This window comes from Manis javanica, chromosome 4 (genome assembly GCF_040802235.1).
Source record: "Manis javanica isolate MJ-LG chromosome 4, MJ_LKY, whole genome shotgun sequence".
Lineage (NCBI taxonomy): Eukaryota > Metazoa > Chordata > Mammalia > Pholidota > Manidae > Manis > Manis javanica.
The window spans coordinates 159,519,042-159,545,385 of NC_133159.1; the positions used below are offsets into that span (position 1 = coordinate 159,519,042).

Here is a 26,344-nt window from a genome sequence, read left to right on the forward strand (position 1 = left end):
CCAGTGACACGAAGCCAGAGTGATCTAGCCAGAAGCAGCTATCCTATAAGCCTTATTCCATAAAGCTCTGCTATGGTGGGCAAAACTAAAGACTCAGAGAGCAACAGCAGCTAACACACGTAGGGAAAAGTCTGGGTCAGTAAGGAGGACTCAGCCTCCCTCCCCACCATGTGCTCCCGTGCAGCCCTCTCAGAGAGATGGCACCAACTGAGGTCTTCCCCCACCTCCTTCTCCAGGGAGAAGCCTCCGGCCCCACCCATCAGTCCTCAGAGATGACCATCTCAGTGAGCCCAGCCTGTCTTCTCATCCATGCCTTCCTCAGTTCCAAAAGAATATTTAAAGAGATGATAGTGGTAGTAACAATAGTAATAGTACTGATATGGCCACCATATATTAAGTATTTGCTACACGCCAGGTGTACTAATCCTTATAACAGCCCTAACAGGTGTTAACATTAAACAACAGAGGAAGAAACTGAAGCTCAGGGAAGAAACTTGACAAGGCCACAAAGCTAGAAAGTGGCAGAGCTGGGATTCAAACCCAGACTATTTTTGATGTGCTCCAGACCCTTCCCATGACTGTGCTCCTGCAGATCCACGGGAGCTGCCAGGGTACTCCCACCCCCAGATATGAACCCAGGTGGCTGCATTTCTCCTCCCCGTCTGTACAGGCCTCACTCAGGGGCGGGCAGAGGGTAGAAAGGGTGGACCTGGGCAAAGATCCTGCACTCCTCCTGACACCCACTCAAGGACACTATTGCTGCACCAGGGCCAGAGAAGAGCAGAGGCCGCAGGAGGAGGGTGGGCAGCTCTTCCCTTCTCCCTGGGACTTTGTACCTGTCCCAGAAATTGCACATGGTACTGGACAGAGCATGACCAAAGGCCGGGACCTGAGATAAGGACTTCACTAAAGGACTCCTCCCTCTCCTGGCCATGCCAGACTAAGTCCTGGGGGGCTACCTCTTCCCCTCCCACTCATGGAGGGGAGGAGGAGGCATAAAGATTCCTCTGAAGACTGAAAGGCCATGACACACAGGCCTCAGGCAAGGATCCTTGCACTGGGGGAAGAGAAATGAGAATGGGGGAAGGCATTTGGAGGAAAGGACTTGCCCCCCCTAACAACTCCAGCTTCATTTATGAAGCCAGGGCTGGACTGATGCCCTCCGTCTGTGGCACAAACCACCCCGTGCCAGCCCAGCTTGGCTCAGCCAGCCTGTGGAGCCCAGACGTGTAAGTTCTTTCAGGAACAGTCAGGCAAGGTCACAGCGCAGAGTTCTCCTCTCTGGACTGCTGCTGCTTCTGCCAGTTCCCCCGTAGCCTGCAGGCATGCTCTGCTGGGGGCAGTAAGGGCAGCAGCCCCAGGCCCCTCCCCCTATCCAGAGAGAGGGTCACAGTGATGCCCCCACACCCCGGCCCCCCTCCCCAGGGCTCTCCAGGAAGCAGAAGCCAGACTCAGGGGAAACAGGAACACACTGTCCTTTATTTGCATTTCTCAGAATACTGTACAAAGGGAGTAAAAATCCTATTCACACTTTGCTTAGAAAGATTTTGAGGTGAACGTTCCCTATGATACATGGGGTGGGAGTTGGAAGGACTAGGAGGCAGAAAACAGGGCCAGTGAGCTCCCTTCTCTCTCAGGGCCCTGAGAGGGGACACAGACCCTAGTCAGATTAGGGAGGGGAGAGGGCAGCTCCTCTCCAGCCCTGCTTAAGGTCCTGCCCCACCTCTCTTCCCCTAAGACTGAGGAGGCAGCGCCTGCAGGTCACTTCTCTTGCCACTACCCTGCTGAAGCAGAGACCATGCAGGACTCTGCGGCCCACCAACCCTGTTTGGGGATGGCCTCACAGTCCCACATACGCATGCCAAATGAGAGGTCCTACACCAGGAGGTTAAGAGGTAAAGGGCTGTGCAAGGACTCCACCATTCATTTCTGCCCCAGTTTCCCCCATGCCCCTTGCGCCACTGCAGAAAGCAATGTCAAACTGGACCTGTGCTTGTGATGACTCATGGGCCTCTTCCACCCATCTCCACCCCCTCATGCCAACCTAGAAGCTTCAAACCCACAGCAGCCTCCCCTCCTATTACATCACTATGCTGTGCATAAATTAACTCTCCAAGCCTGCTCCCTCCCTGACCACTTCTCAAAGGAAGATACTGGGTCTAGCTTCTGTCCCCACCTTCCCACCCTTAAGATACTGGGTCTAGCTTCTGTCCCCACCTTCCCACCCTTACACCACCCTCTGCTTTGTGGCCTCCTTCTTCTAAGTCTCAATTCACCATCCCTGCTCCTACCCCAACCCCCACCCCCACAACAGGGCCAGAATGGCAGCGGCCCTGGCCCCCTCACCTCTGGGACCAGCCCCCTCCTTACCATTCCCACCCAGTACCTAGGGTGAGCTGTAGGGATACTGCCAAAAGCGTAAATCTTGGGTAGACCGGTTCTCTACCCAGAGGGATGAGGCACCGTCACGCACTTGGTTTCATCCATACAAGCACACATTGAGTGTCACGTAAAAGACTTAAGGATTAAAGTGAAACAATCTAGAAGCTGTACCGTCCCCTCTGCTCCCCTTGCCGGGGTTAAAGTGCTTTAGCAGTCTGAGGATGAACAAGTGCACAGGGATTCCCCTGGCCTCCTGTCCCAGCCTCACAGGTCTGTATTCAGCCCAGGAGCTCAGCCCATTCCATGACCACCCCTGCAGTCTCCACCCAAAGGCAAAAGGAAAAGATCAAAAAAATCAGAAGGGATCAGAGCCCCCTGGCAGGGGAGAGGCCCACCCCAACCCCACTATAAGCTACTTCCAGTGGGCTACTGGGGGAAGTGAGGAGGGACACTAGGACCTGTGGCTCAACCCCCATCTCTGGCAGTATCCAGAGGGTCCTTCTGTCTTCAGCATCACAGCGCAGGCTTCCAACCCTCCCTTGCCATCCTGGGCGGGGATGGGGCTGCACTGTCAGTACTTATTGATTCCAAAAATCCGGACTCCATGGAGCTGGGGCAGCTTGGGGATGAGCACGCTCATCAGGGACACGGTGTTGAGGATGAAATGGATCTGGTCGTACTTGGTATAGAAGCTGGTGAGGAAGTACCTGGGTGGGGAAGGTCAGAGAAAGGTTTAAGACTCTGTCTGGAGGACCCCTTCCTCCCTCGCTCCCTAGGTGGGGAGAGGCAGCCAAGTAGTTACGGGACAGACCCCAGAACAGAAGTAGGGTGGCAAGATCTCACCGGCTAAAGAGGTCCCTCCCGATCCAGTCCCCTTGCTTTACCCCAGGCCTGGGGGCCTACCTCACTGGCAGGAAGGAAGCCCCATTTGAGGAAACACTGGGCCAGGGAGGTACAAGGCCCAAGCCCTGCATAAAACCCAGAGATACTCCAACTTCCTTCCTCTGCTCATTTCTATGCCAAAAAAATAGCAGAGCCAGAGCTGAGGAAGGGTTTAAGCCTTGTGGGGCCCCAGCGTCCCCCAGGTCTTGGCCTGCCTGCTGGCACCCTCCTCTACCCAAGGCACTCACAGCACGATGGGTGTGATGGTCAAGAATTTCCGAGACGCAGTGAACTGGACCCCGTAGTCCATCTGCTCCCAGTGAGTTAACAACCTCGCCTTGCCCTGGTCCGGGGTCTCAAAGGGTGTCCCTTTCACCGTGTGCAGGAAGATGTACATACCCTGGAGGGAAGAGCCTTCATTAGAGGACACAAAAGGCAAAAGGCTTTCCAGCTCAGCAAGAGAAGTGGGCTCAGGCTGCCTGGCAGCTTCCTTCTGTTGGGCATGGGGACATGGGCTGGAGGTCAGGATGGAGCAGGGGAGAGCATGGCAGGAAGATAAGGGGACCCACTAGGTGAGAGGCCCCTGCGTGCCCACTAAGAAAGTAGCAAGCAGGTGGTGAGAGAGCATAAAGGGGCAAAAACAGCAATGGTTTGATATCCGAGCTTGGGACTGAGGCATTTCTGCTCCAGGCGAGGCACCTGGGTCCTGGGGACTCTTTGGCCCCTTACTTCAGCTCTCAGTGGTCCACCCTTCCAGGTCCAAAAGCCACCCCATCCTGAGATGTGGACAAATCTGCAGATTTTATCCCTCTTATCGGCTAAACCCAGAATGGGGAGTAGGACAGAAATGAAAGCTGGGTCTGGGTTCTGGTAACAGATGTTGTCAGCATGTCACCCTGATATCTGGTCCATGTCTGGGGGGTGTCCCCCCACTCCTCCGCCCCACCAAAGAGCAGCCCACACAGTTGGGGCAGGCAGCAGGCAGGCCCTCACCATGTTGTGGATGAGGTTGGTAAGGGTCCAGACGACAGGGACGCTCACGAAGGGGATGCTGAGCAGCACTACATGAAGAAGGCCGATGGCCAGCACATAGGAGAGCCAGATGCCGCGGCTGTTCATCACCCGCGTGTTGGGGTTCACCTCACTGTGCGCTGTGCCCACATTCATCCTGCTGCCCCTTTCCTGCTGCTGTTTGGCAGACAAGCAGCACAGGTGAGACAGGTCACACCACTTTCCCTCCCCCCTCACACCCTCCAAATCTTACAGGCAGGGAGGTTCTGCTCTCCCTGCAGTTCTATTGTTTTGATTCTCAAGTAATGAAGCCAGAGAAAGTCCATGTGGACTTAAGTCTATTCAAATTTCCCACTGCTGGGTTGGGATGAAAACCAGGCTGCCCCATCCCATCATCCAAGCAGGAAAGTGCCCCTGCAGGCACTGAGACCGCCTGGGGAGGGACAGCTCATCAACAGGTATCCAATTCCCAGCAAAGAGACCACCGCCCATGCCCCATTCTCATCCTCCAGAGCATTTGCCTGAGGGCTCTCTTCCCACAAAGCCCAGAGGAGCGGACAAGAGGCCTGTCCTCCTGGAATCATTCAGCATAACCTCTGCTGGACTGTCTGGCTGAGGGCCTGATATGAGACATCTCCCACCCCTGGGCACCATGCCCCCACCAGACAGAAGGAAAAAGGAGGGGGAGAGGGGCTTTGAGAACAGACGGCAGTGAATGAAGTATTTGGAGGTCATTGCTTCTACCCATCTCCCCTAATTCTCCAATCCCAAGGCTCCCCCAACCCTGACCCAGGAGAAATGACAGGGTAGAAAGGGGGAGGGAGGAAAGAAAAGAGAAAGCAGTAGACTAGGGACAACCTTTGCCCAGATCTGGAAGCCTCCTCCTTGGTGACACAATCCATCCCTAAGTTTTATCCATTTGGCTGCCACTCAGGCTAACCCTCTTTGATGCCAAACCACCCTCTGGTGAGGTGAGGACAGAGGACATGGCCAACATCCACAGCTCCCACAGTTAACTGGAACCCAAATCAACATACCCCTCCCAAGGATACAAAATCCCATCTGCAGCCCTTTCCTCTCTGACCCACCCATCATTATCTCAGCCTCCTTTCCCAGTAGTTGTTTCCAAGTGTAAGTTAGCAGCATGCCCTCCTTTGCCCAGCTCCAATGGCGGAAGCCCTGCAACAGGACGAAGCAGGGCTGCCCTTGATGCCTAGGGAACAATGCAACCCAGCTGTATTCCTGGATGCAGGTAATGAAGGGAATGGGCATCCCCTTGTCCAGAGCTCAGCTGTCCCCAGATCCCTGAGGGCTCTGTGACCAGCAAGGGGTGGGAACAGATGGTGCCTTTATACTGGTGCACCTCCCTAACTGAGGGGAGATCCTGCCTGATAAAAACCCTAAGGTCATCACTATGGTAACAGCGCCATCTTTCCTGGGGATGCAGAAAAGGGTCCCAGATGGGGTTATCATGGAAGTACCTCCCTCAGCCTGCTTCAATGAACCCCCTCAGGCTCAACTGCTATCTATCTCTGGCTGGGATCACGATCATGCCTGAGAAGGAACCAGAATTCTCAAGGATCAGTTCCTTACTTTCAGGGTAATGACAACAAGCTTCCTCTTCTCATACAATTCCAAGCTCAAGAGATCTCAAGAAAAACATGACCCACAACACACCTTCCCAACACGCAAACATATGTAAGATGGTCCAGGGCACATCCGAGAAGAAGTGATGCTCCTGGAGCACATCAGCTGAGCCCTTTAGGCTGGATAATTGGGCTTAACAGAAACCCAAGGAACCAGAATACTGGACTGGCTCAGTTGTTTACCTTCCCAGAGCCTTGGGACTTCAGTTACCCTAACACTGCTCCTGGGACACCTACACCTGGCAGAGGGAGAGATGGGTGGTGAGCTGACTAGCAACAGAGGGCTCTGAAGGACATACTACTGACTAAGGAGAGAGAAAGTTCCCCAGGTCTGACCAACTGCTGCCCCTCCCCACTTCTCCCTAACCCACACGGATGTAGGAGTAGAGTTCCACTAGCCCTGCCTGCTATTTTGTCAGGGAGTGCCAAGAGCCTCGCTGAATCCCAGATCACCCTACACTCCTTTTTGGCTGAAACAGGGAATCCAATGAAGCCTATGAGTCCAGGAGGAGGCTAAACCTAGGACCTAATGGATACCTAAGGACACTTTTTCCTGGAGCCTGAACACCAGCTGCCCTGACTGTAGAAATACAAGGAAACCCTCCACCCCCAAAAAACAGAAAAGACCAATAAACTAAGAAAAAGATTGGCAGCCAGGAAGCATTCCTGAGACTTTTGGGTGACTAAACATATCACTTCCATTAGTAAAAATAACCAGTTCCCCCCACCCCAACCAGAAGGGGAGACATGGAGAGAAGAAGCTGGAAGAGGTTAGAGTAGGTTCACAGCAGTTGAGGCTGAAAAGTTCTGCTGCCATAGTTGGCAGGTGGCTGCCCATGCCAGTCGCTGATGTGGTTTCATAACCTGCCTCAAACCAGAGCCTGCAGCAACTCTGTTGTGTTAACTACTTTCTTGCTGATAACTCTTTTCTACTCGTTCCCTCTCTTCCCCGCTGGCTCCACACACAAATATCCGTGCCCAGCCTGTCTGTCAGACACCTAAGCCAAGACCACAGTGCGCCCCAGGGCAGCTGCCAGTGGAGCACTTTCCATTCCCTCCTGCAAGTAAGGACAGATGTTTAAGAAGCAAACCTTTGCCTTCTGGGTAAGTAGCACAAAACAGCCAAGCTTGCAACCTAGGCCCCAACGGGGAGTCCCTGACAGCGCGCCACAATGCCATTTTCATTCTTGCTCACCCTTTTACCCGCAGGACCAGAGTTGCTTACCTCTCAGCTCTGGCCCTACCTCCTGAACTCGGGAGGGCCGCGGAAATAGAAAGACGGCGAGTACCGGGCGAACCCCGACTAGCCTTGGGAGAAGGCGAAGCAAGGAGGCAGTCGTCACTATTGTTGGAGTTTTCTGAGCGGGACCTCCAGCCGAAGGGAGGGGCCTCCCGCTCCGCTCTCCAGCCTGGGACCTGGCACTCGGAGCCTGGCCCGGTTCGGAGCACCACCCCCACCTCCATGAGTTCACTCATCCCTGGAGGCTGCCAAACCTTTATCCCCGAAGCCTGGCCACTCCCCACCCACCATCCCCAGCCCGAGAGCTCCTCCCCGACACCCCTTCCCCGGTCTCGCGTCCCCACTTCCCGCCCTGGGCATCCCCTCGGCTGATGCACTCCTCCCCCGCCTCGCTCACCCTGCCCCGGCCCCCTCCAGCCGGGGGCGCCTCCTCAGCAGCCCCCACTTCCTTTCTCGCCCCGTCTCTAGCCCCAAGAGGCTCCCGGCTCGGCGACCTGTCCGGACTCACTGTGCAGGGCCGGGGGTCGAAGGCCCGGGAGGGGTGCCCAGGGTTGGGGGCCTCGGCTGCTCCAGCAGCTGGAACAACGCGCGGAGACAGCCACCCCGCTGGCAGGTCCGGCCGAATCAGCGCGCGCCGGCCCCCGCGACGTCACCGCCCAGCGCCGGCCCCCCCGATACCTCCTGGGAGTTGTAGTTTCTCCCCGCCCCCTTGACCACCAACCCCCGATGCCTCCCGGGAGTTGTAGTTTTTTCTCCTGCTCCCGCTTTGCTGGGGCTGTACAGCCAACGTTTCAATAGGACGCAATACTAAGATCAGATGGCATTGCCTTGGTGAGTAACAACCCTGCTTTTGTGACCTCGCGCTTCAAGTGTGGCTTACTCTTGCTCGGTTCTGCAGATGAGGGAACTCAAGAGTCTTAAGTAACTTGTCATAACTGGATCCCAACATGGACCCTGGGGCCAGAGATGCTGACCCCCAGTCAGAGTTTCTCCTCTACACCTCTCTGCCTCCGCCCTGGCCGCAGATTGGTTCCCCCCAAAACGACTAGCCCAGCCCAGTGCTGGGTCTTCTGGGAAGCGGGCTTTTCTCGACGTTGGTTATGATGAGTCTGGAGGGCAGAGACCACAGCTTACGGGCAACGTTTGTCCAGAGTTTGTCTACCCCTCATTTACACCTGATACAGGATGGCCTGGGCCAGGCCACATCCTCAGCCCCACTGCGTGTTTTGGGAAAAGTCCTTGATGAATAGGTAGGAGGCTGAATTCCAGTCCCAGTTAGCTTGTGTGGCTTTGGGTGGGAGGCCCCACCTCTCTGATCAGCAGTTTTCACTTCTGCATGATCTAAAGGCAAGGGCACAGATTTAGGTGCCAGGAAGGCATAGCATTAACACTCCTTTACCAGAATTGTGACCCTGGTCAAATAGTTCGTCTTAGTCTGCAATTTCACACCTGTGAAACCCTACCTCCAAGGTTGTGTGAATTTAAAAGAATATATGTAAAGTACCTGTTGCATGGTAGAAAGCTATTTCTATAGGAAGTTGAACTAAATGGGTCTTGAGGTCCACTCCCCACTTTACCAAGAAGGCCTCGTTTGAGTGGTTTCCACTTCCCCCAACCCAGCTTCTTTCTGAATCCACTCTGCATGGCAGGGCTGGAATAGCAAGACCAGGTGATGTTATGACATGCCAACTTGACTGGCTGTAAACACACCCCGAAATGAATGTGAAGGGATGGGAGAGGGATAATGTTGACCAAGGGAATCTGGGGAGCACTTCGCTCAGACCTCACTTACCCATCTCCAGGAGACTTCCAGGAAACAGTTGTCAGAAAGCTGGAGTGGGGCCCCTGGAAACACAATGGGCACCAAGCAGGTGGATATCTGAACCACAAAGAGCAGAAGAATAGGCAGCTTCTCAAATATTTCCAGGCCAATGGCCAAAGTGCACTTATCCTAAGACCTAAATAACTACCCCTGAGTCTGAGAAAAGTTCTGCCTTGCATCCTACAGAGGTTTCTTCTGGCTCTTGGGAGCCCCTTTCCTTAGCGAAAGCCTTCTGAAGATATAAGCAAGCAACTGAATATTGTTCTTGCCACAGAAACCTCCCAGCATTGAGGAAAAAAAAAAAGATGTCTTTACTTTTTCGCAAAGTGAGCCTCTTTGACGCCTTTGACTTTTGTCTGGGATACTTCCATCCTCTATCAAACTGATTGGGCTCTCTGGATATTTGCCACTTTCCTCACATCTTGGTAAAGAGACAATGAGCCAGACTGGGTCTATGTCTCAAAAAAGGTTCTGAGCAATGCACCATCTAATGGAAAGATTACTGGACATGTCATGCCCTATTAATAACTCCTGTTATCGAGTGGTTTTTTTTTTCACAATGGGAATGAACAGAGTTCTGACTCACTCTACATCTGTGGTAAATTGTGGATCTCTCTCTGCTTAATGTAGCCTGAGTTCCTGTCATCATCTTTCTCCTTCTCTAGCTCTCTGCCCTCATAATTACCATGTTTTCGCCAAACATCCTTCAGCCATGAATAGGCTAAGTACTGTTCAGAATGAGTGACAGCACTCTTATGAGGTTCCTGAGAATGTACAACCCTGTGGACAAACATTTGGTAATATGTGCCAACAGCCTGAAAAATCACTCAGGCCTTGGAGTCATAATTACATTTCCAGTAGCATACTCTAAGGAAGTATATCCCATGTAAAAATGTGTGAGGATGTTCATTCCAGAATTATTTATAGTAGTGGAAAACTGAAAGAAACCTAAATGCCCAAGAAAAATATGATGGTATAGTTATGGGATGGAGTAACACAAAGCTATATAGTAAATGGTTGTGAAAACTATGTGACAGTATGGGAAAATGTTTTTTAGGTTATATGAGAAGATCAGGAAAAAATACTCTGAGCATTCCCCAGGGATGCAATCAGCAAAATCTAGAATAATGGAAACTAGACAAACACCAATTCCATTAACAAATACATTGAAAGAAATAAAGGAGAGGGAAAGACTTACAAATTAAATTAAGCAATGTTAACCAAAAGCTGTATTTGGATCATGATTCAAGCAAACCAAACTTTAAAACATATTTTTTAAATTAATTTATCAGGGAAATTTGCTGATAATTCAAATTGATGATATTAAGGAATTACAGTTTTTAAGGCATAATATGGTATTTTGGTAATGTTGGTTTTTTTTTTTTAAATAAAAAGCCCTCATCTTTTGCAGATATGGACAAAATAATATCATGACTGGGTTTGCTTCAAAATAATCTGGGCTAGGGACTTGAGGGAATGAAAGAAACAAGATGGTCATGAGGTGATAATTATTGAAGCTGGGAGATGTAGTCCTTATATTATTTTATATTCATTTTTATATCATTTTTTTCTACTTTTTTATGTTTGAAATTGCCAGTAATAAAAAGTTTTTATAAACCTGCCTATGCATTATGATTATAAGAAAAAAAATAGAACGATACTGGTAGGTTCCTGGCACCAGACTACCAGGGTTTAACTCTCAACTCCTGTAGTTACCAGCTGTGTGACCTTGTAAGTCACTGAACCTGTCTGTGCTTCAGTTACCTCGTTTCTAAATGCAGATGGTGACAATCAAATGCCCACCTCACGCTCACGCTGTTATAAAGAATCAAGGGGTCAATAAATGTGAAGCACTTAGAACAATTCCTGGTACATAGTAAGTGCTCTGTGTATTTTGCCTTTTATAAATCCATTCCACATTTGAATGATATTTGATATATCAGACTTTACTAGGCTGTGGAAATTCAACAGAATAAAAACAGATCTTGTGTTAGGATTAGAGATTTGTGGTGATCTTTTTCACTCTCCAGTTTCAAACTTTATACAATGTGAGATCATTAATTTTAATTTTTTTATGAAATGTGTTTGTGTTTTTAAAACAGAGTGAACCACTTTCATAGGCTCTCCCTGCCCTCTGGGAGCTCCTTAGTCTGCTGATGTAGGTGCATTCCCCAGCCTTGGGGTGTTACCATCTGGTGGGGAGACATGGCCTCTGCTTGCCGTAGATACACCCATGTGGGCTGAGATAGTAAACATGGGTGGAATAAAACTGGGAACACGTTCTGGGGTGATGGCAGTGGTGGGAAGTAATGAGGTGGGGCATTGAGAAACAGAGCCCCTTCCTCCAACCCCTGGGGGAAAGAATGGCACCCCCCAAGTCTTACTATCCCCTCCTCCCTTCCAATTCATTCCTACTATCTCCCTATGCCTCCCATCTCACCTCTCTCCTTCCTGAAGAGGTGGTGTTGAGATCACACCCAGAGCAAGTGCAAGGAAGAAAAGAGCTGTATTTTATTGACAGTCGTGTTTTTGTTTGGTGGGGGGCACCCCAGGCATGTGGAGGCAGTGGTAGGGAGGGGACAGTGATGCACAGCAGACAAAGAAGCACTGAGTGAAGGCGTCCAAGCTGGTGAGAAGTGAGGAGGAGGTGCAGGGACTGGTAGCATTGCTAGTGGGCACTTGGCTCCCTTGCCCAGCCCTGTGGTTGGCTATTTCTGGCTGCAGGCAGAAGGGCTGAGCCAAGGCCTGGGAACCAGAACCTCCCTCTGGAAACCAAGAGCAGGACTGGCTTTTAGACACCCCTCAATCTGCATATTTTTTGATATGGACAACTGACATTTTCTCTCAAGAAAAATAAGCAGTTAAGGAAACTAAATATTACAGATCAAAAGGGCAGTGCTAAAAACAGCGGCTTTAAGTAAAGGTCCCCTAGCATCCTTCCAGTTGCATTACTGCCCTTAATAGGCCCCACCTCTCAGAAAATCCACCTGGCCACTGCCCCTGATCACCCTCTTCCCCTGCCTAATGCCCACTCCTCTTTCAGTAACAATCACAGTAGTGTTATTTAGTGTTTGCTTTGTTCCAGGTACTGGGTGAAGCGCTTTATGTGTATAAACTCTTTCAATCTTTAAAACAGCCCTGAAAGTAGATATTTTTATTATCCCAACTTTACAGATGAGAAAACTACAGTGTTTTCATTCTCCAGTTTCAAACTTTATACAATGTGAGATTATTAAGTTTAAATATGTTGCCCAAGGTCACACAGCTAGGAAGTGGCATTTCTCCCCAAAACCATTCCTGGCCACCCCCCTGTCATGTTTCCTTCGGTGCCTTATAAAGACTTCTATGCTGCACCAAGGCACTATATTTAAGTTATCTGTTATACATCCATTTCCCCTGCAAGGCTGCATGATCCACATCTTACTCATATTTGCATTTCCTGCGCATAGTAGATTCTCAATAAACATTAGCTGAAGGAAGTAAAGCCCAACCCAGACCATAGCCACACTGAGCTCCTGTAATGTCCATTCTCAGAACACATCTTGCTCTTTCTTGCTCTTGTCTCCATCTAGTGTTTCTCCTACTATCCTTCTCCATCTGGTAGACTCCTACTCATCCTCAAAGCCAGCCCTCACCTATCACCCTCTCTCTGAAATTGTCCACAACTGTCCAAGGGAAGCCCTCTGCTTTGTCTTCTGAGTTCCTCTGACTCCTAGACACCTCAGCTAGAGCCCACCCTTACCAGGTGGCCGTATTTGTATATACACCCATCTTCTGCTGTTGTCTGGGGGGTGTTTTACTTCTTCTTGCATTCCTGATGCCTAACAGGCCTGGGAGGTATGCACTGAACAAATGGAAAATGGATGGGGGACGAGTGTGTGCTCCCTTTGCCATTTTCCACAAGGAACAAGAATAGCAGAGGCCTTCGCTGCCCTCCCACCTAAACCAGCATTAGATATTATGGCCGATATGAAAGGTAAAGTAGCTAGCTAGCCCTCCTTTTCTTCTGATTATCATCCACTACTTATGCTGGACCTAGAGGCTTCCAACATTAGGGAGACTGGGGCCTGGATGCCTGCTGAACTTACTTCCCCCAAGGTCACATTTTTGGGGCATGGAGTAACTGCCTTTAGAGGGAGGAGCTTGACTCAGCTCCTCCATACATGGTGGGGGCATGAGGGGCCTACTGTCCTGAGCCCTGAACTTGGGAGCCAGGCCCTGCCATGGTCAGCCTCTTTGCTGCCCCATCATTACAGACACAATGAACACCAGGCTTGAAGAGATCTCAGAGACCACAAGGTTAAGAAAACCAAAGGCCCAAGGGAACTGGGAAATGATGTACCCAATGGTACAAATATCTGATGGTCTTGCGCCAGGCCCAAGGGCTTTCCCATCCAGCCCACAGGCCATGGCAAAGCATGGAACACCCCCTTCAGAGCTCCCTTAGTCCCATGCCATGCCTTCCATTCAGGCCCTTACCATCTCCCACCTGAACTGTTACAGTAACTGGTCTTTCTTCCACCAATATAATACATCCTCCACACAGCCAGCAAAGTGGTCCAAATATCAAAGCTAATTTTGAAACCCTTCAATCCACCTGAAATTGGAAACCCTTCAAGCCACTGAATCCAGTTCCAATTCTTACATGGTATAAAGACCACAAATCTGATCCTTTTCTGCTTTAACCATAGCGTTTGCCACCACCCACTCCACTTGGTCCAAGAGGTGCCAGGCCTTCTCGTGCTCCTTTGCTCTTGTACATTCTCTGCCTCCCCACCTGATGACCTCGGCTTTAGAGACCCAGTTCATGTGTCACTCCTTGGTAAAGCCTCCCCTGATACCCTAAAAAAAGTTAGTGTATCAGGTAAGAATGCTCTCAGCTGAAAGCAATGGAAAGCCCAAACAAAAGAATGATTCTGACCCTAGGTTGCCATTAGAATCATCTAAGGAGCTTGTAAAAGTCCCCATCACTGGACTAATGACGATCAATTTAATCAGAGCCTCTGTAGTGGACCCAGGCATCAGTAATTTCTAAAACCTCCCATATTCTAATGCGCAGACAAGTTGAGAAATACTACAGCAGAGGTTTATTTGTGAGTCCAGAGGTGCCATTGGTGTCGGTTGAGTGGCTCAGTGAGATCCAAGCCAACATCTCAGTGATGCGCCAGACATTTCCTTTCTGCTTTGTTGCCTCTCGGTCACAGAATGGCTGTGGATGGCTCTCCATGTTCAAAGCAGGAAGAAAGCTGTAGGGAGGAAGGGGGACCCATCCTCTTTTATAAGCAAATCAAAGAGTGTCTCAGAAACCCCTACTGCAGACTTCCACTTAGATGTCACTGATCAGAATTAGGCCACCCCCAGCTGCAAAGGAGGCCGGGAAAGTGGGCACAGGATTTCTAACAGACTGAGAGGGCCAATCAGGCTCTATCATGAGGGACTGAGTAACACTGCTACTCCCGAATCAGTGTGTGCTATCAAGGAAGGAGGTCATGCATGGATATTGAAGGGTGGCAGAATATGCCACCCCAAAATATGCCACTTTGGCATGAGGATTATTTTGAGCTAAGGGCATATAAAAAACAGCAGATCCAAGAAGGGCATTCTAATCTCCCCTTTTCTTTCTGAAAACACAAGGCAAGAGCTCTCATGTGAAGCCTTCTCTGTACCAGGAGAAAAGAAACATTCTAATATAGGGAGTCAAAGCCAAGAAAATTCTGTACAAGCAGACCTTATTAAAATAATTATCATCTTCCTCTAGCCTCCCTGTGTATTTTAGTTACTTTTCCGCAATTGCCTTTCTTTATTTAACCTAGAATAAAAATATTTGCGTTTTGCCACTTCTTTGAGTTTTCGTTTCTTTATGACGGCTTCCATGTCACATAAAACTTACATAATCTTGTATATATGCTTTTTTTCCTATTAAGCTGTCTTATGTCAGTTTAATCCTTAAGTCCAGCTGAAAAGCCCTAATAGGGCAGAGGTAAAATCCTGCTTCCTCTACACTATCAAGAAGACAGCCAGCAGATTCTGCCAGAATCACCCATTTTCTCTCTGGGCTTCAAAGCTCCTTGTACACACCTCAGTTATGGCGGACATCACTTTAGTGCACTTGCAGACATATGTTGACATGTCCATGTCTCCCTATAGACTGGCAGTTCTCAACTCAGACTGCACCTTAAAATGCCTGGGGAGCTTTTGAAAAATACCAGTGCCTAGACTCCATCCACAGACATTTTAATTTAATTGGTCAGGTGAAGCCCATAACTAATTTTTAAAAGCTCTCCAAGTGATCTTAATGTGCAGGCTGGTTAACCGCTGCTACAGATCTAGGACCTTAAGAACAGGATCTGTATCTCTTCCATGAGCACTGTTCCTAGAAAATGGGGCTCATAGAAAATCCTCACTGAACAAATGAATGAATGTCAGAGAAGAATTTCGCTCCAACCTCGTCCTTTCCCAGCCTGCACTGTACCTGCCCTAAAGGTAGTTCTTCCTTCTCTTAGTTCTCCCTTCTCTGCTGAGCACCGCCCTTAACCACCTCCATGGTCCAGTTGGATGTCCCCCAGATGCACACGCTGCCTCCAACAGCTGCTGTTCTGGGCCCTCCAGCCCCGCTCTTTCCTGGTAACTGCTTTAGTCTGAGAAAGAGGTAACTTAACTCTGTCAACAGCCAGGCTCAACTCTTGTGCCTCGCTCAGCTAAAGCCCCTGCCCAATATGAGAGAAGGGCAGTGGGAGGGGCTGGGTTGCACATGCTTTCTATTCCACAGTCAGACACAATCCCAAAATGGACATCCAAGTATTTGGTGGCAGAGTGCCTAGTTAGCAACTGCCAAGCAACCCACAGTCAAAATTTTTGTTTTTCCTGCCCGAATGTAGAAAATGTATTTTATCTGATTTCTTGGACAAATGTGAGTCTGAGCGATGCCCTTGTCAATGTCACAAGAATGAGTAAGTGATGAAGGGGAACCCTCCTACACTACTGGTGGGAATGTAAATTAGTTCAACCATTGTGGAAAGCAGTACGGAGGTTCCTCAAAAAGCTCAAAATAGAAATACCATTTGACCCAGGAATTCCACTTCTAGGAATTTACCCTAAGAATGTAGCACTCCAGTTTGAAAAAGACAGATGCACCCCTATGTTTATCACAGCACTATTTACAATAGCCAAAATATGGAAGCAACCTAAGTGTCCATCAGTAGATGAATGGATAAAGAAGATGTGGTACATATACACAATGGAATATTACTCAGCTATAAGAAAAAAACAGATCCTACCATTTGCAACAACATGGATGGAGCTAGAGGGTAGTATGCTTAGTGAAATAAGCCATGCAGAGAAAAACAAGTACCAAATTATTTCACTCATATGTGGAGTATAAGAACAAAGGAAAACTGAAGGAACAAAACAGCATTAGAATCACAGAACCCAAGAATGGACTAACAGTTACCAAAGGGAAAGGGACTGGGGAGGATGGGTGGGAAGGGAGGGACAAGGGTGGGGAAAAAGAAAGGGGGCATTACGATTAGCATGTATAGCATGGGGGGGGCACGGGGAGGGCTGTGCAACACAAAGAAGACAAGTAGTGATTCTACAGCATCTTACTATGCTGATGGACAGTGACTGTGAACAGGGATGTGGGGGGGACTTGGTGAAGGGAGGAGCCTAGTAAACATAATGTCCTTCATGTAATTGTAGATTAATGATACCAAAATAAAAAATAAAAATAAATAAAAAAAGAATGAGTCAGTGATGAGTACATCCCTAGAGATGACCTCATCCCGTATCCTACCGTCTGATTCTGGCGCCCATTAATGCTTCTGAAATTGCTTGTTCAATGGTTACCTAAGGGGCCCTCCTCATGAGCGTGCCACCTTGCAGTCACACAGGGCCCCATGCCCTGAGCTCAGAAGGGTTCTGCCCTTCGTTTTATGATCTACTGTCATCATCTTGAAATTCTTAACAGTTTTTGAACAAAGGGCCCCGTGTTTTCATGTTACCATGAGCCCTGAAGTTGTGGGTCTGATCCTGGCCACCCACAACCTCCTACAAAATCCAGTAAGGTTTTCCTTCAGAAAAGTCTCCCCAGCACATGACCTCAGCCTCTTCTGTGCAAGTCTCTGTGATACCCGACTCCCCTGTTCTCTTCCACTACCTTAGAAGAGAGGTGTAATGGGGTGGCATGGGCTGCAAACGATGGTTAGGATCAAGAAGTCTGGGAAATAAGTCATCCAAGCCCTCCTTGGCTCCTAGTCATGAGGGAGACTTAAAAGGTCCAAGCTGAGAACCCAGGGCTGCAGCTCACTGAGAGAACTAGAGTCAGCTCCAGTCCAAATCTTCAGCCAGAAAACTCAGAGGGGACCACATCAGACTTCACATATCTGGAAGAACCCTCTCCAACTCCTAGAAGGGCTGTCTACCAACAGCACAGAGAACAAACTGAAATGGAACCACAGTGCCCCTTGCTAGGCAAGAAGTTGGGCAGGAGCCGGGTGACCAGGAGAGAGACAAGTTACCCAAGGCAAAGGCTGAGAGAAGTTTGCTCACCATGGAAGAATGTGCCAGTGGGTGTGGCAGAAGGGCAGAGGAGGAGAGTCCAGGAGGGATGAGGTTCTAGGGGAGGCAGCTGCTGGAAGCAACAGATGTGAGATGGGACCCACCCCAGTTCTTCCCTCCAGGCCTGCCATACAGCAGTCCTTCTGCTTGGCCAGGATCTAGACAAGGGCCAGAGGTTCTGGGGGGCAGTCTCAGCCCCAGCTGGGAAGGGAAGAATGGAAGCTGGCAAGGTCACGGCCTCAGGAGGGGGGCACAAGGCAGGGAATGGAACTGGGGCCTGGCCTCCTCACAGCAGAGTTCATCAGGACCCAGGATCTGCCTTCCCTTGGCATCACCTGGCCAGGTCAGGGCTCAGGTATCCGACACCTGGGGCCCTGGATCACATGCCAGGTAACCCAACACTCTTGGGCCCCAGCCCCCAACTTCCAGCATTGATGAGCAAGCAGAGCTCCCGCAGGAGGAGACGGGTCTCCAGAGACGAGCAGCAGGGCTACTCCGGGGAGAGGGCAGCACAGGAGAAGGCTCTCCTATCAACAGGGGTGAGAGGATGGGAGGGCAAAGGAGGGGCGTGGGGAGGAAGAGCGGGACAAACAAGACAAAGCTGGGTCAGGCAAAGAGGTGGAAGCTCCAGGAGAAGGGGTGGATGGGCCCAAAGGTGGGGCCTTAGTCACCTACCTAACTGGATGCCCTGGAGTCCTGTCTCTGATCCATCTTACTTGTTTCCTTCACACTAGTGAAAGCCAGGCCCTCTGGTGCCTACCTTGCCCCCTGGCAACCACCCAGGTAGGTGGTGGGTAAAAATGAGAAAAATAAATACATGGGTAGAGGCAGAAACTTAGAAGCCCCCAGACCGAGAATGACCAACAGGGCCTTATACCAAGAGATGTCATAGATCAGTGCTCGAGAATCAGATGCCCTAGAAGGTCTCAGCCCAGGGGAGCCTGTACCCACAGGGCCCAAATGAGAAGCCCCAGACCCCAAGGAAGCGGCAAAAAATCATCCATGCCTGAGAGAACCCCCAAAGGACAGGCCCCAACCTAAAGAGACTGCAAGGGGGCCTCAGGAAGAGAAAGTTAGCCATCGGGAATGGAATCCTCTGGACTCATTCTTCCTTTATGGGGCTTTGTCTTCCCCAGGTCCTCCACTCCAGAACAATGCCAACCTGTGGCCATGCTCCAATCAGCTGATCACCTCCTGTCCCTCCTGCTGGTAATAGGTACAGGGGGCAGCATGCCTAGCCCCCAGGCACCTCCCCAGGGCTGCTATGTGGCAGAAGAAGCTGGTGAACGGACGTTCCGCTGCAGCCAGGCAGGCCTGAGTTCCGTGCCCACTGGCATCCCCAATGACACCCGTAAGCTCTACCTGGATGCCAACCAGCTGGCCTCAGTGCCTGCTGGTGCCTTCCAGCACCTGCCTGTCCTGGAGGAGCTGGATCTGTCCCATAATATCCTTGCCCACCTCTCAGGGGCCGCCTTCCAGGGCCTGGAGGGCACGCTGCGCCACCTCGACCTCTCTGCCAACCAGCTGGCCTCGGTGCCAGTGGGGGCCTTCGTGGGGCTGCAGATCCAGGTGAACCTGTCCTCCAACCCATGGCATTGCGACTGTGCCCTTCAGGAGGTGCTTAGGCAGGTGAGGCTGGCACCAGGCACTGGGACAGGCATCGTGTGTGGCCCAGGAGCCCGACCAGATCTGGTGGGGCAGGAGTTCCTGCCACTGGCAGGGGAGGAAGAGCTGTGTGGGGCAGGGCGGGGCGGAGCCCGGCGGAGCACTGATGTGGCCCTGCTGGTCACCATGGGGGGCTGGTTGGCACTCGTGGTGGCTTACCTGGTCCACTACATGTGGCAGAACAGGGAGGAGACTCGACGCCCCCTCAAGCAGGTGCCCGTGCTACCCATGTGCTCCAAGGACCCCTCCACCCTCAGCACAGCGGTCTAGGGACCAGGGCCATGCCTCTGGCCCCAAGCCCCACACTCCTGCCCCTACGCCCTCTTGTCCTCTGACCCCCTCTGTCTCCTCTGCAGCCCCATCCCATCCCCCCTTCCTCTCTGTCTTCCCTGAACACCTGGTCCCTCTCTCTCTCTCAACCAACACCATCTTTGGTGCCTGGAGTTTTGATGCCTACTCTGCCTGGATGGTGCTAGCCTCAGAGACCCAAAGCTGCCAAGTCCACAGTGGTGCGGGGCATGACAGATCCAAAAATGACTGTAGGTGGTGTGTGTGCCAACTCGGAGGCAGCTGCAGGGGCACAGCGTGGGGCGCCTCTGCCTGGCTCATCCCAAAGGCTTCACTGTAAGGACGGTGAACTGACTTTTCAAGAATGAGAAGGACTTTGAGCAGAAGCGGAAGGACCCTAGCTGGAAGGCAGTGGACAAAGGCAAAGATGTAAAACAGATGGAATGCTGGGGCGAAACGTGCCTGGGACTGGAACAGAGGCTGCAAAGAGGAGTGAGGGGATAATGGGAGCAAGCTGGAGGTGAGGTCAGGAAGCTGGGTGCAGCCAGATTGAGGAGAACCCTGGGGGCTCCTCCTCTCCCTCTCTCCACCTCTACTGAGGCGCTCACCTCACTTACTTCGGCCTCTCTCTTGGCCCCGGGCTCTTCTCCCTGCTCCCTCTATTGAGGAGCTGCTGGCTTAGGATACCCTGCTTCCCTTTCCCAGCTCTCTGCCCCTCCCCCATACACTGAAGGGCTTCCTGAGCCCTTTCCCTTGGGGGAAAAGTGGTCTCCCCTCTGCCTGAGCTGGGGATGGGTCACTGGGAGCCGAGGGGAGGCGGGGGAGCTAGGAGGCCTCCCACCCCCAGAACATGGCTGGACAATTCAATAAAGTCCTTTTCATGAATGTCCCTGATCTCTGTCTTATCGTTCATTTCACTGAAGAGTGTGGCCTGGCAGTGAGGAGTGGGGAGGGTATGGAGGCTTCACCACCACCTCCTCCACCCCTTTAGTGGTGGGCGCTCCCACTGGGCAAGATCCCAGTTCCCCTCTTCCCTCCTACCTCCCCGCTCCTAACACCGGAGTGTCTGTTAGGGATGCCAGGGCCTATGAATTAATGATGATGGAACCACAGGGATGGGGAATTTGAGGGGCCCAGGAGGAGGGCAGAGTCCAGGCAGTCTCCATCCTGCTGGAGAGGCACAGAAGGCAAAGGGAGAGAGAGCTGTTACCCTCCTGGCAAGGTGTCTTTTCTCTCAGTGGGAGTCTGAGCAGGGGGTAGGGAAAAACTGGATGTGCTCAAAATTAATAAAAGAATTCATAGGAGTGCGGACACTAAGCTGGCTGCAGGAGAGGGCCCACATGAGGCATCCTTATCTCCAAAGGGATCAGCGCACCCTGTCTCTCACCCTGTGCAGGATGACCCACCCATGTGGCCCCCCTGGAGGAAAAAACCGCTTTGGGGAAGCTCATGGGAGCCCCAACAGAAACTGAAGATAAGGACCACAGAACCAGGGCTCCACCCAGCCTGGGGCAGACGAGGCAACCACTCAAGGAGCAGCAGAGAGGACCCCATCCCCTCCAGTGGCCCCTCTGACTCGCCCCAACTTCCCTGTCCCCGTTCCAGCCCCCTCCGCACTGGCTCCAGCCCTCCCTGAGGCTCCCACCACCACTCTGTGGCTCATCTCCTCCCGTCATCCGGGAAGCCTCGACTTGATTCATTTCAGAAAAACTTGGGAACCTCCCCCACCCCCACCCATCCTCTTTTCTCAGGAGACATGGGCCTCCCGACTTCCCAGGATGCCCAGGGATGGGGGAAGAACTAGGATGTGGGAACTTACAGGCTGCAGCTTTGGCCATCCACCCCAGCCCCACCTTCGCCTGTGCCTTGGAATCCAGTCTCCATTGTTATCAAAGCCCTCCATCGGTCCCTCCCTTGCTCCTGGAATCAAGGTGGGACACATCTCACCCGATGCTAGGAAGGGGACTGTGCAGACCAGGTGGGGCCCCAGGTCTCTGTTCCTGGTGCCCATTTCTGGAGCCTCATTCAACTTCCTGTCACCCTGAGCAGCAGAGACCATGTATTTAAGGTCTGCAGAGAAGTGGTTCCCCTCCCCTGACACCTAATGCTCAGAGGGGAGCTCAGGATGGGAAAGGTTCCCGGGAGGGAAGCTCTGCCAGGAGCCCAGATCAGGAGGGGTCCTGGAGCCCTGAGTGATAAACGTTCCACCAGGGCCCCCCTCTGGCTCAAATTCCCTTCCCTCTCTGGAGCTAGGACAGGAGGAAAGGGAGAGGGAAGATGAGTAGGCAGAAGACGGTGGCTTGGGGAGACGGCAAGGGAGATGCCTCATTGGCTCCCTGCCCCTTCACCCCTGCTAGTTAGGGTTCCTGAGTCAGAAGTTGGTGGGAGGGGGGCCATCAGAAGCTGTAGCTTCAGTTCAGCCCATTACGGAAGACTGGACAGAGTAGGGCCTCCACAGACACTGCTGAACACCTAAGCCCTTTCCTCAGCACCCTGGCTCCTGGGTTGTACTTGTCCACTGGGCAGGCAGGGCAGGGTGGTATAATTGGTTTCTCCCCCATCTTTCTCTCTGCCAGAGACCAGAGATCACAGGAGCCATGTTCCAAGACACCACCTGGCCCCCGGCAGATGGATGGCCTTATTTTTGCTGCTTGTTTCTGGCCCTTCTGCCTGGAACAGGGGAAGAGGGGACACACCACATCAAGACCCGCCTCTCCCACCAGGATGTGCTGGAGCCAGGAACAAAGCTGCCAGGTACGAAGAGAGCCCAGCCACACACCTGGCCCAGCTCTGTGGCAGAAACCAGCAAGGCCTGGGGCAGGCCCTGGCTTGCCATCCATGTGCAGCATCCTAAAGCCAGTGGGCTCCATCAGGAGCCAGGCAGGAGGAGAGGAGAAGCCCAGCACTCAGCCTGTCCACCAGCCGCTCCTTCCTGCCCTGTGGAGCAGGAGCCTGGAGCGGCAGAGAAGGCAGACACTGCCCTCAGGGAGCCTCCTGTCTGAGGAGGAGATCCAAACCTAACTCTCAGGGACTCCCAGACTAATAGAAGAAATGGGATCCTTTCTCTCTGGGAAGCTCACCTGAGGAGACAAAGGCGTGCCCCAGACACAGAGACTGACATACCTACGGAGCCTTGTTACCTACAAAAGGAAGTGAACAGAGAGCAGATTGAGTAAGTGGGGCTAAGGGAGACAGGTAAGGAGCATCGGTGGGTTACAGCCCCCACCCTTCCCGGCTGGGGCTCACTTACGGGCACCTCAAGTACAGCACTGAGCTCTCCTACAGGGTGAGGGGATGTCTGCACTGAAACCAGCAGCAACCCAGGCAGCTTATTCCCTGGGGAAGGAGTATGCGTCCTCCCTTAGACTAAGGAGGATTCTGACTAGAAACGGTTTCACGTCATTCTTCTGGGATTTGGTCACCTGCAACCTCACTTGTCTATGAGGAATGTTGCCCCAAACCAGGCAGCACAAAACAAAGCAGAACGAGGCCTCAAGCCACCAAACAGATGCCACCACAAGCCTACTTGGTCATTCGACAAACATTTAGATGAGTGACTAGTACACACCAGGCACTGCAGACAGAAAGATGAGGAGGTTGTGGTGCCCTCCGGAGACCCGACAGGTTGGTGTACTGGTGATGACAGCTCGATGGCAGCGGTGTCCACAGGGGATGTGTGAGCCCACAGGGGTCATCAAAAGCAAACACTGACTAAGGTTCATATACCTTGTTCATAGGAGTAGTCACTCAGAGCCTATTTATTTTACCCATTTTAAAAATCTTATTTTACATAGCACTCTAATAATTTTGGACCTACAATTTCCTGCATATAACAGGTTAAAAGCAGTATATCTGAGTAGCAAAAAATGTTTATTACAGATAGAGTAACAGCAGTGAGAAATGACAGCCTGACAACTGGAAAGGACATTATTAATAGTATTCAGAAAAACTCAAAAAGCACTGCAGTAGGACCTTTTAGTGTCTTCTAAATGGCCCTGTGCGAACAAATGATTCTCCCTGTCTCCAAGAGGGCTATGGACATGGGCAAAATGCATAATATTAATCACATTGAGCTGCCTACAAAAGGTCCAATCATGGTGTCCACTTGGGACAGGGGGCAAGTTTGAGAAAGTTTCCCTCCTATCAGGGCAGAAGTAAATAATGCAGAATGACTGTTGGAAAATGCTCATTCTAGCTGGCCTACTTCCTTGTACCTTCCTCGCACAGGTCCCAGATCAGCTCCTGGAACTGTGCAGAGCAAGCCTGATCTCTCTGGGACACAACCCTTTGGACAAGTGAAGCTCTGGACAAAAGAGGCTCTGGAGTCTCTTGCACTTGGAGTCAGCTGATTATGGTTCTTCTCTCTTCTTGTCTCTCTGTCCCCAGTTAATGTCCTCCCACCACAACCACACCCACATACCTGCCTCAGGTCCCTGGAATCCAGTTTATCTTTTCGCAGTCATGATACTCATTTCTGCACTTATGACAATTACTATCTTCCTCTTTTAGAAATGCTAAAAAAATTCCAGTCTCTATACTAAAACAAATATCTGAGGTCAGCCCTCAATTCTCATTCACTTTTGGGGTCAGGGACAATTTGTCTTGTAGAGTCAAACCATCAGGGAAGGTTCCTGCAAAGAATGTATGGGAACAAGCACAAGGGCATGTCTGTCCTCTATAACCAAGAAGATTGCAGAGTGCTGTGGAGAGGCAGTTTGAAGATTCCATGCCAGGTGAAAGGGGCTGGCATTGAGGGGCATGCCCCCACCCAGAGCCACATAAGCTGTCAGAGCTGGCAGGCATCTTCATTTTACAAAAAGGCCCGGAGATGAGTTGTCCAAGATTACACAGGGGGTCAGGGAAGAACCAGGACTAGAACCCACAGGGCCCCTGTCCTTCTGGGACAGGGTCACACACACACACACACACACACTGCTCTTCCAAGGGAATGGGTTGATGGAAGGGCAATGAGGGACAAGGGTGGGCCCAGGGGTGCAACTGAAGGAGCCTGACATGGACAGCAAGAGGGCCCTATACACTCAAAGCCAGCCCTACGCCACCCACCAGAGGAAGCTGAAGAAGCTTTGGAAGCATGGGGAGAACTTGTACATGTGTGGTGACTGACGCTGTGGAGATGCAGAAGGAAGGCACGCTGGAGAACAGCGTAAGGGTGGAAGGGGATTGCATCCCCCCTTCACTGCTGTGTGGTTCAAAGCTGGGAATTCTCCAAGATGCTTTCTCTGCCCACCCCCAATCCATACCCATATCCATGCTCCCTTCTCTGCCTCCTGCAGCCCTTGAATCTCCCCTACATCATTAGGGCAACCTAACATCCCTCTCTCAGCCATACCTGCCTCTCAGCCAGTTCCCCTAACAATGGCATTTTCATCTTTTGTAAATCCATGCTTCTCTTTTCTAAGGTCTACTCCATCTATGACCACACACCAATCCTGCGAGGTAGGCTAAATTGCTACTGCGATCCCCATTCCACAGTGTTTAGGAAACTACATAGGAAAGAAAGGTCCAGGAACTCACCACGTACCAGCAAAACCCGGGTTTGCAGACTCCCAGCTAGTGCTGTACCTTCACAGCTCCGCCCCGGCTGGAGCCCCCACCCTCTGCCAAGTGCTGCTCTGTTCATTTCTCTCCCATCTACCCCTTGGAGCTCTCAGTCCCCTGGGTTCTGTTCCCACCTCCGTCAACCGCAGTCACCCACCGTGACGCGTGCGTGCCTTTTGGAAAATACTGTAAGGAGTTGAGCTCCCTGGGCACCCCACACCAGACCCTATCTCATCAGGGAAGGGGTACCTGAGGGAGGGCCCAGGACGCCAAGCCCCAGAGGGGGCCTCCGTGCCTGGGGGTGGGGGCCCCGCTGAGTAAAAGTAACGTCGAGGCGGGTGGAGCGGAGTAGGGTCCTGGTCATCACTGTCCTGTACCCAAAGCTCAGTCCGGGCCTGAACTGGCTCCCCGGGAGCACGCGGGGTTTCGGGCGCTGCAGGATGAGATAGGGAGGAGCTGCAGGCGATAAAGTGCTCGACCCAAAAACAGCAGACAGCCCGGCTGCGGGAAGGACTGGCGACCGGGGTCCAGGCGCTGACGCTACGGGCGCTCGGGGACGCAGGGCGGGCGCTGGGGGCGGTCCACGGACGGGGTCTGGGCAGACGGAAGACGGCAGTGCGGGAAGCCGGAGGCGGGGTTCGGGAGGTCTGGGACCGGGTTGAGGACTGCGAGCTCCGGGGGCGGGGTCGGCGCTGTTCTGGCTGCATTCCAGGGGCGAGAGGCGGGGCCTAAGGCGTTTCGGGTGGGGTCGATCTGGGGCGGGGTGAGCGCGGCTGGGGCCGGCTTGATCTGGAGTGGGTGTGACCTGCCGCCTTCACCAGGAAGAGCTCAGACCCCTCGAAGTCTTCTTTAGGCTGAAGAGGACCCGAGGACCCTGGGCCGCTTCCCTGGGGAAGTCCCCACTCAGAGCGGGGACACCTGTACCCCTCGCTCAGGGAACTCCCTAACTTCAGGAGTATCCAGCTGACCAGTTCCCATCTCTCTGCTAGACGGATGGGGCCCTGGATCTTGAGCCAGAGGTTCTGGGAGTCCGAAGGGCGGGGCCTGGGCACTCAGTCCTAAAGGACTGCAGGAGACTCTAATAATTAAACTCAACCCCACACTACCCGGACACATCCTCTGCCTGCTAGGGGCTGTGCGTGGTGAGAGCCGGAGTGGGGATGACGTCAGTCCCTAATGTGACTGATGGGCCCCCTGGGTTAGCAGGACTTGGAACATGATTTACTGGTCCCAGTGCAAGTTACAAAATACAGGGCACCTTGTTAAAAAAGTATTAAGAATTATTCTTCAAGA

At 51.9% G+C, this 26,344-nt stretch overlaps 2 protein-coding genes across 5 annotated transcripts; one reads left to right on the top strand and one right to left on the bottom strand.

Moving 5' to 3' along the window:
• Positions 1 to 1,459: 1,459 nt before the first annotated feature.
• ORMDL3 (ORMDL sphingolipid biosynthesis regulator 3) lies at positions 1,460 to 7,809 on the bottom strand. Of its 4 annotated transcripts, none has more exons than XR_012130758.1 (5): positions 7,670 to 7,809; positions 4,258 to 4,452; positions 3,513 to 3,664; positions 2,218 to 3,089; positions 1,460 to 2,176 (listed from the first exon to the last, which is right to left on the bottom strand). XR_012130758.1 is itself a non-coding variant. In XM_037022686.2 (5 exons), the coding sequence occupies exons 3-5, from the start codon at positions 4,429 to 4,431 to the stop codon at positions 2,954 to 2,956; spliced, it is 462 nt and encodes a 153-aa protein (XP_036878581.1). In that variant the 5' UTR covers positions 4,432 to 4,452; positions 7,147 to 7,229; positions 7,670 to 7,782; the 3' UTR covers positions 1,460 to 2,953. The 4 variants fall into 4 exon arrangements, 3 of the variants coding, with proteins under 3 accessions (XP_036878581.1, XP_017497977.1, XP_017497976.1); XM_037022686.2 differs by adding an exon at positions 7,147 to 7,229 and having other exon boundaries at positions 1,460 to 3,089; positions 7,670 to 7,782; XM_017642488.3 differs by having other exon boundaries at positions 1,460 to 3,089.
• Positions 7,810 to 7,923: 114 nt separating this feature from the next.
• Positions 7,924 to 20,505, top strand: LRRC3C (leucine rich repeat containing 3C). The gene is made up of 2 exons (XM_017642485.3): positions 7,924 to 7,992; positions 18,676 to 20,505. Exons 1-2 carry the CDS (start codon positions 7,979 to 7,981, stop codon positions 19,472 to 19,474), a joined length of 813 nt encoding a protein of 270 aa, XP_017497974.2. The 5' UTR covers positions 7,924 to 7,978; the 3' UTR covers positions 19,475 to 20,505.
• Positions 20,506 to 26,344: the final 5,839 nt, after the last annotated feature.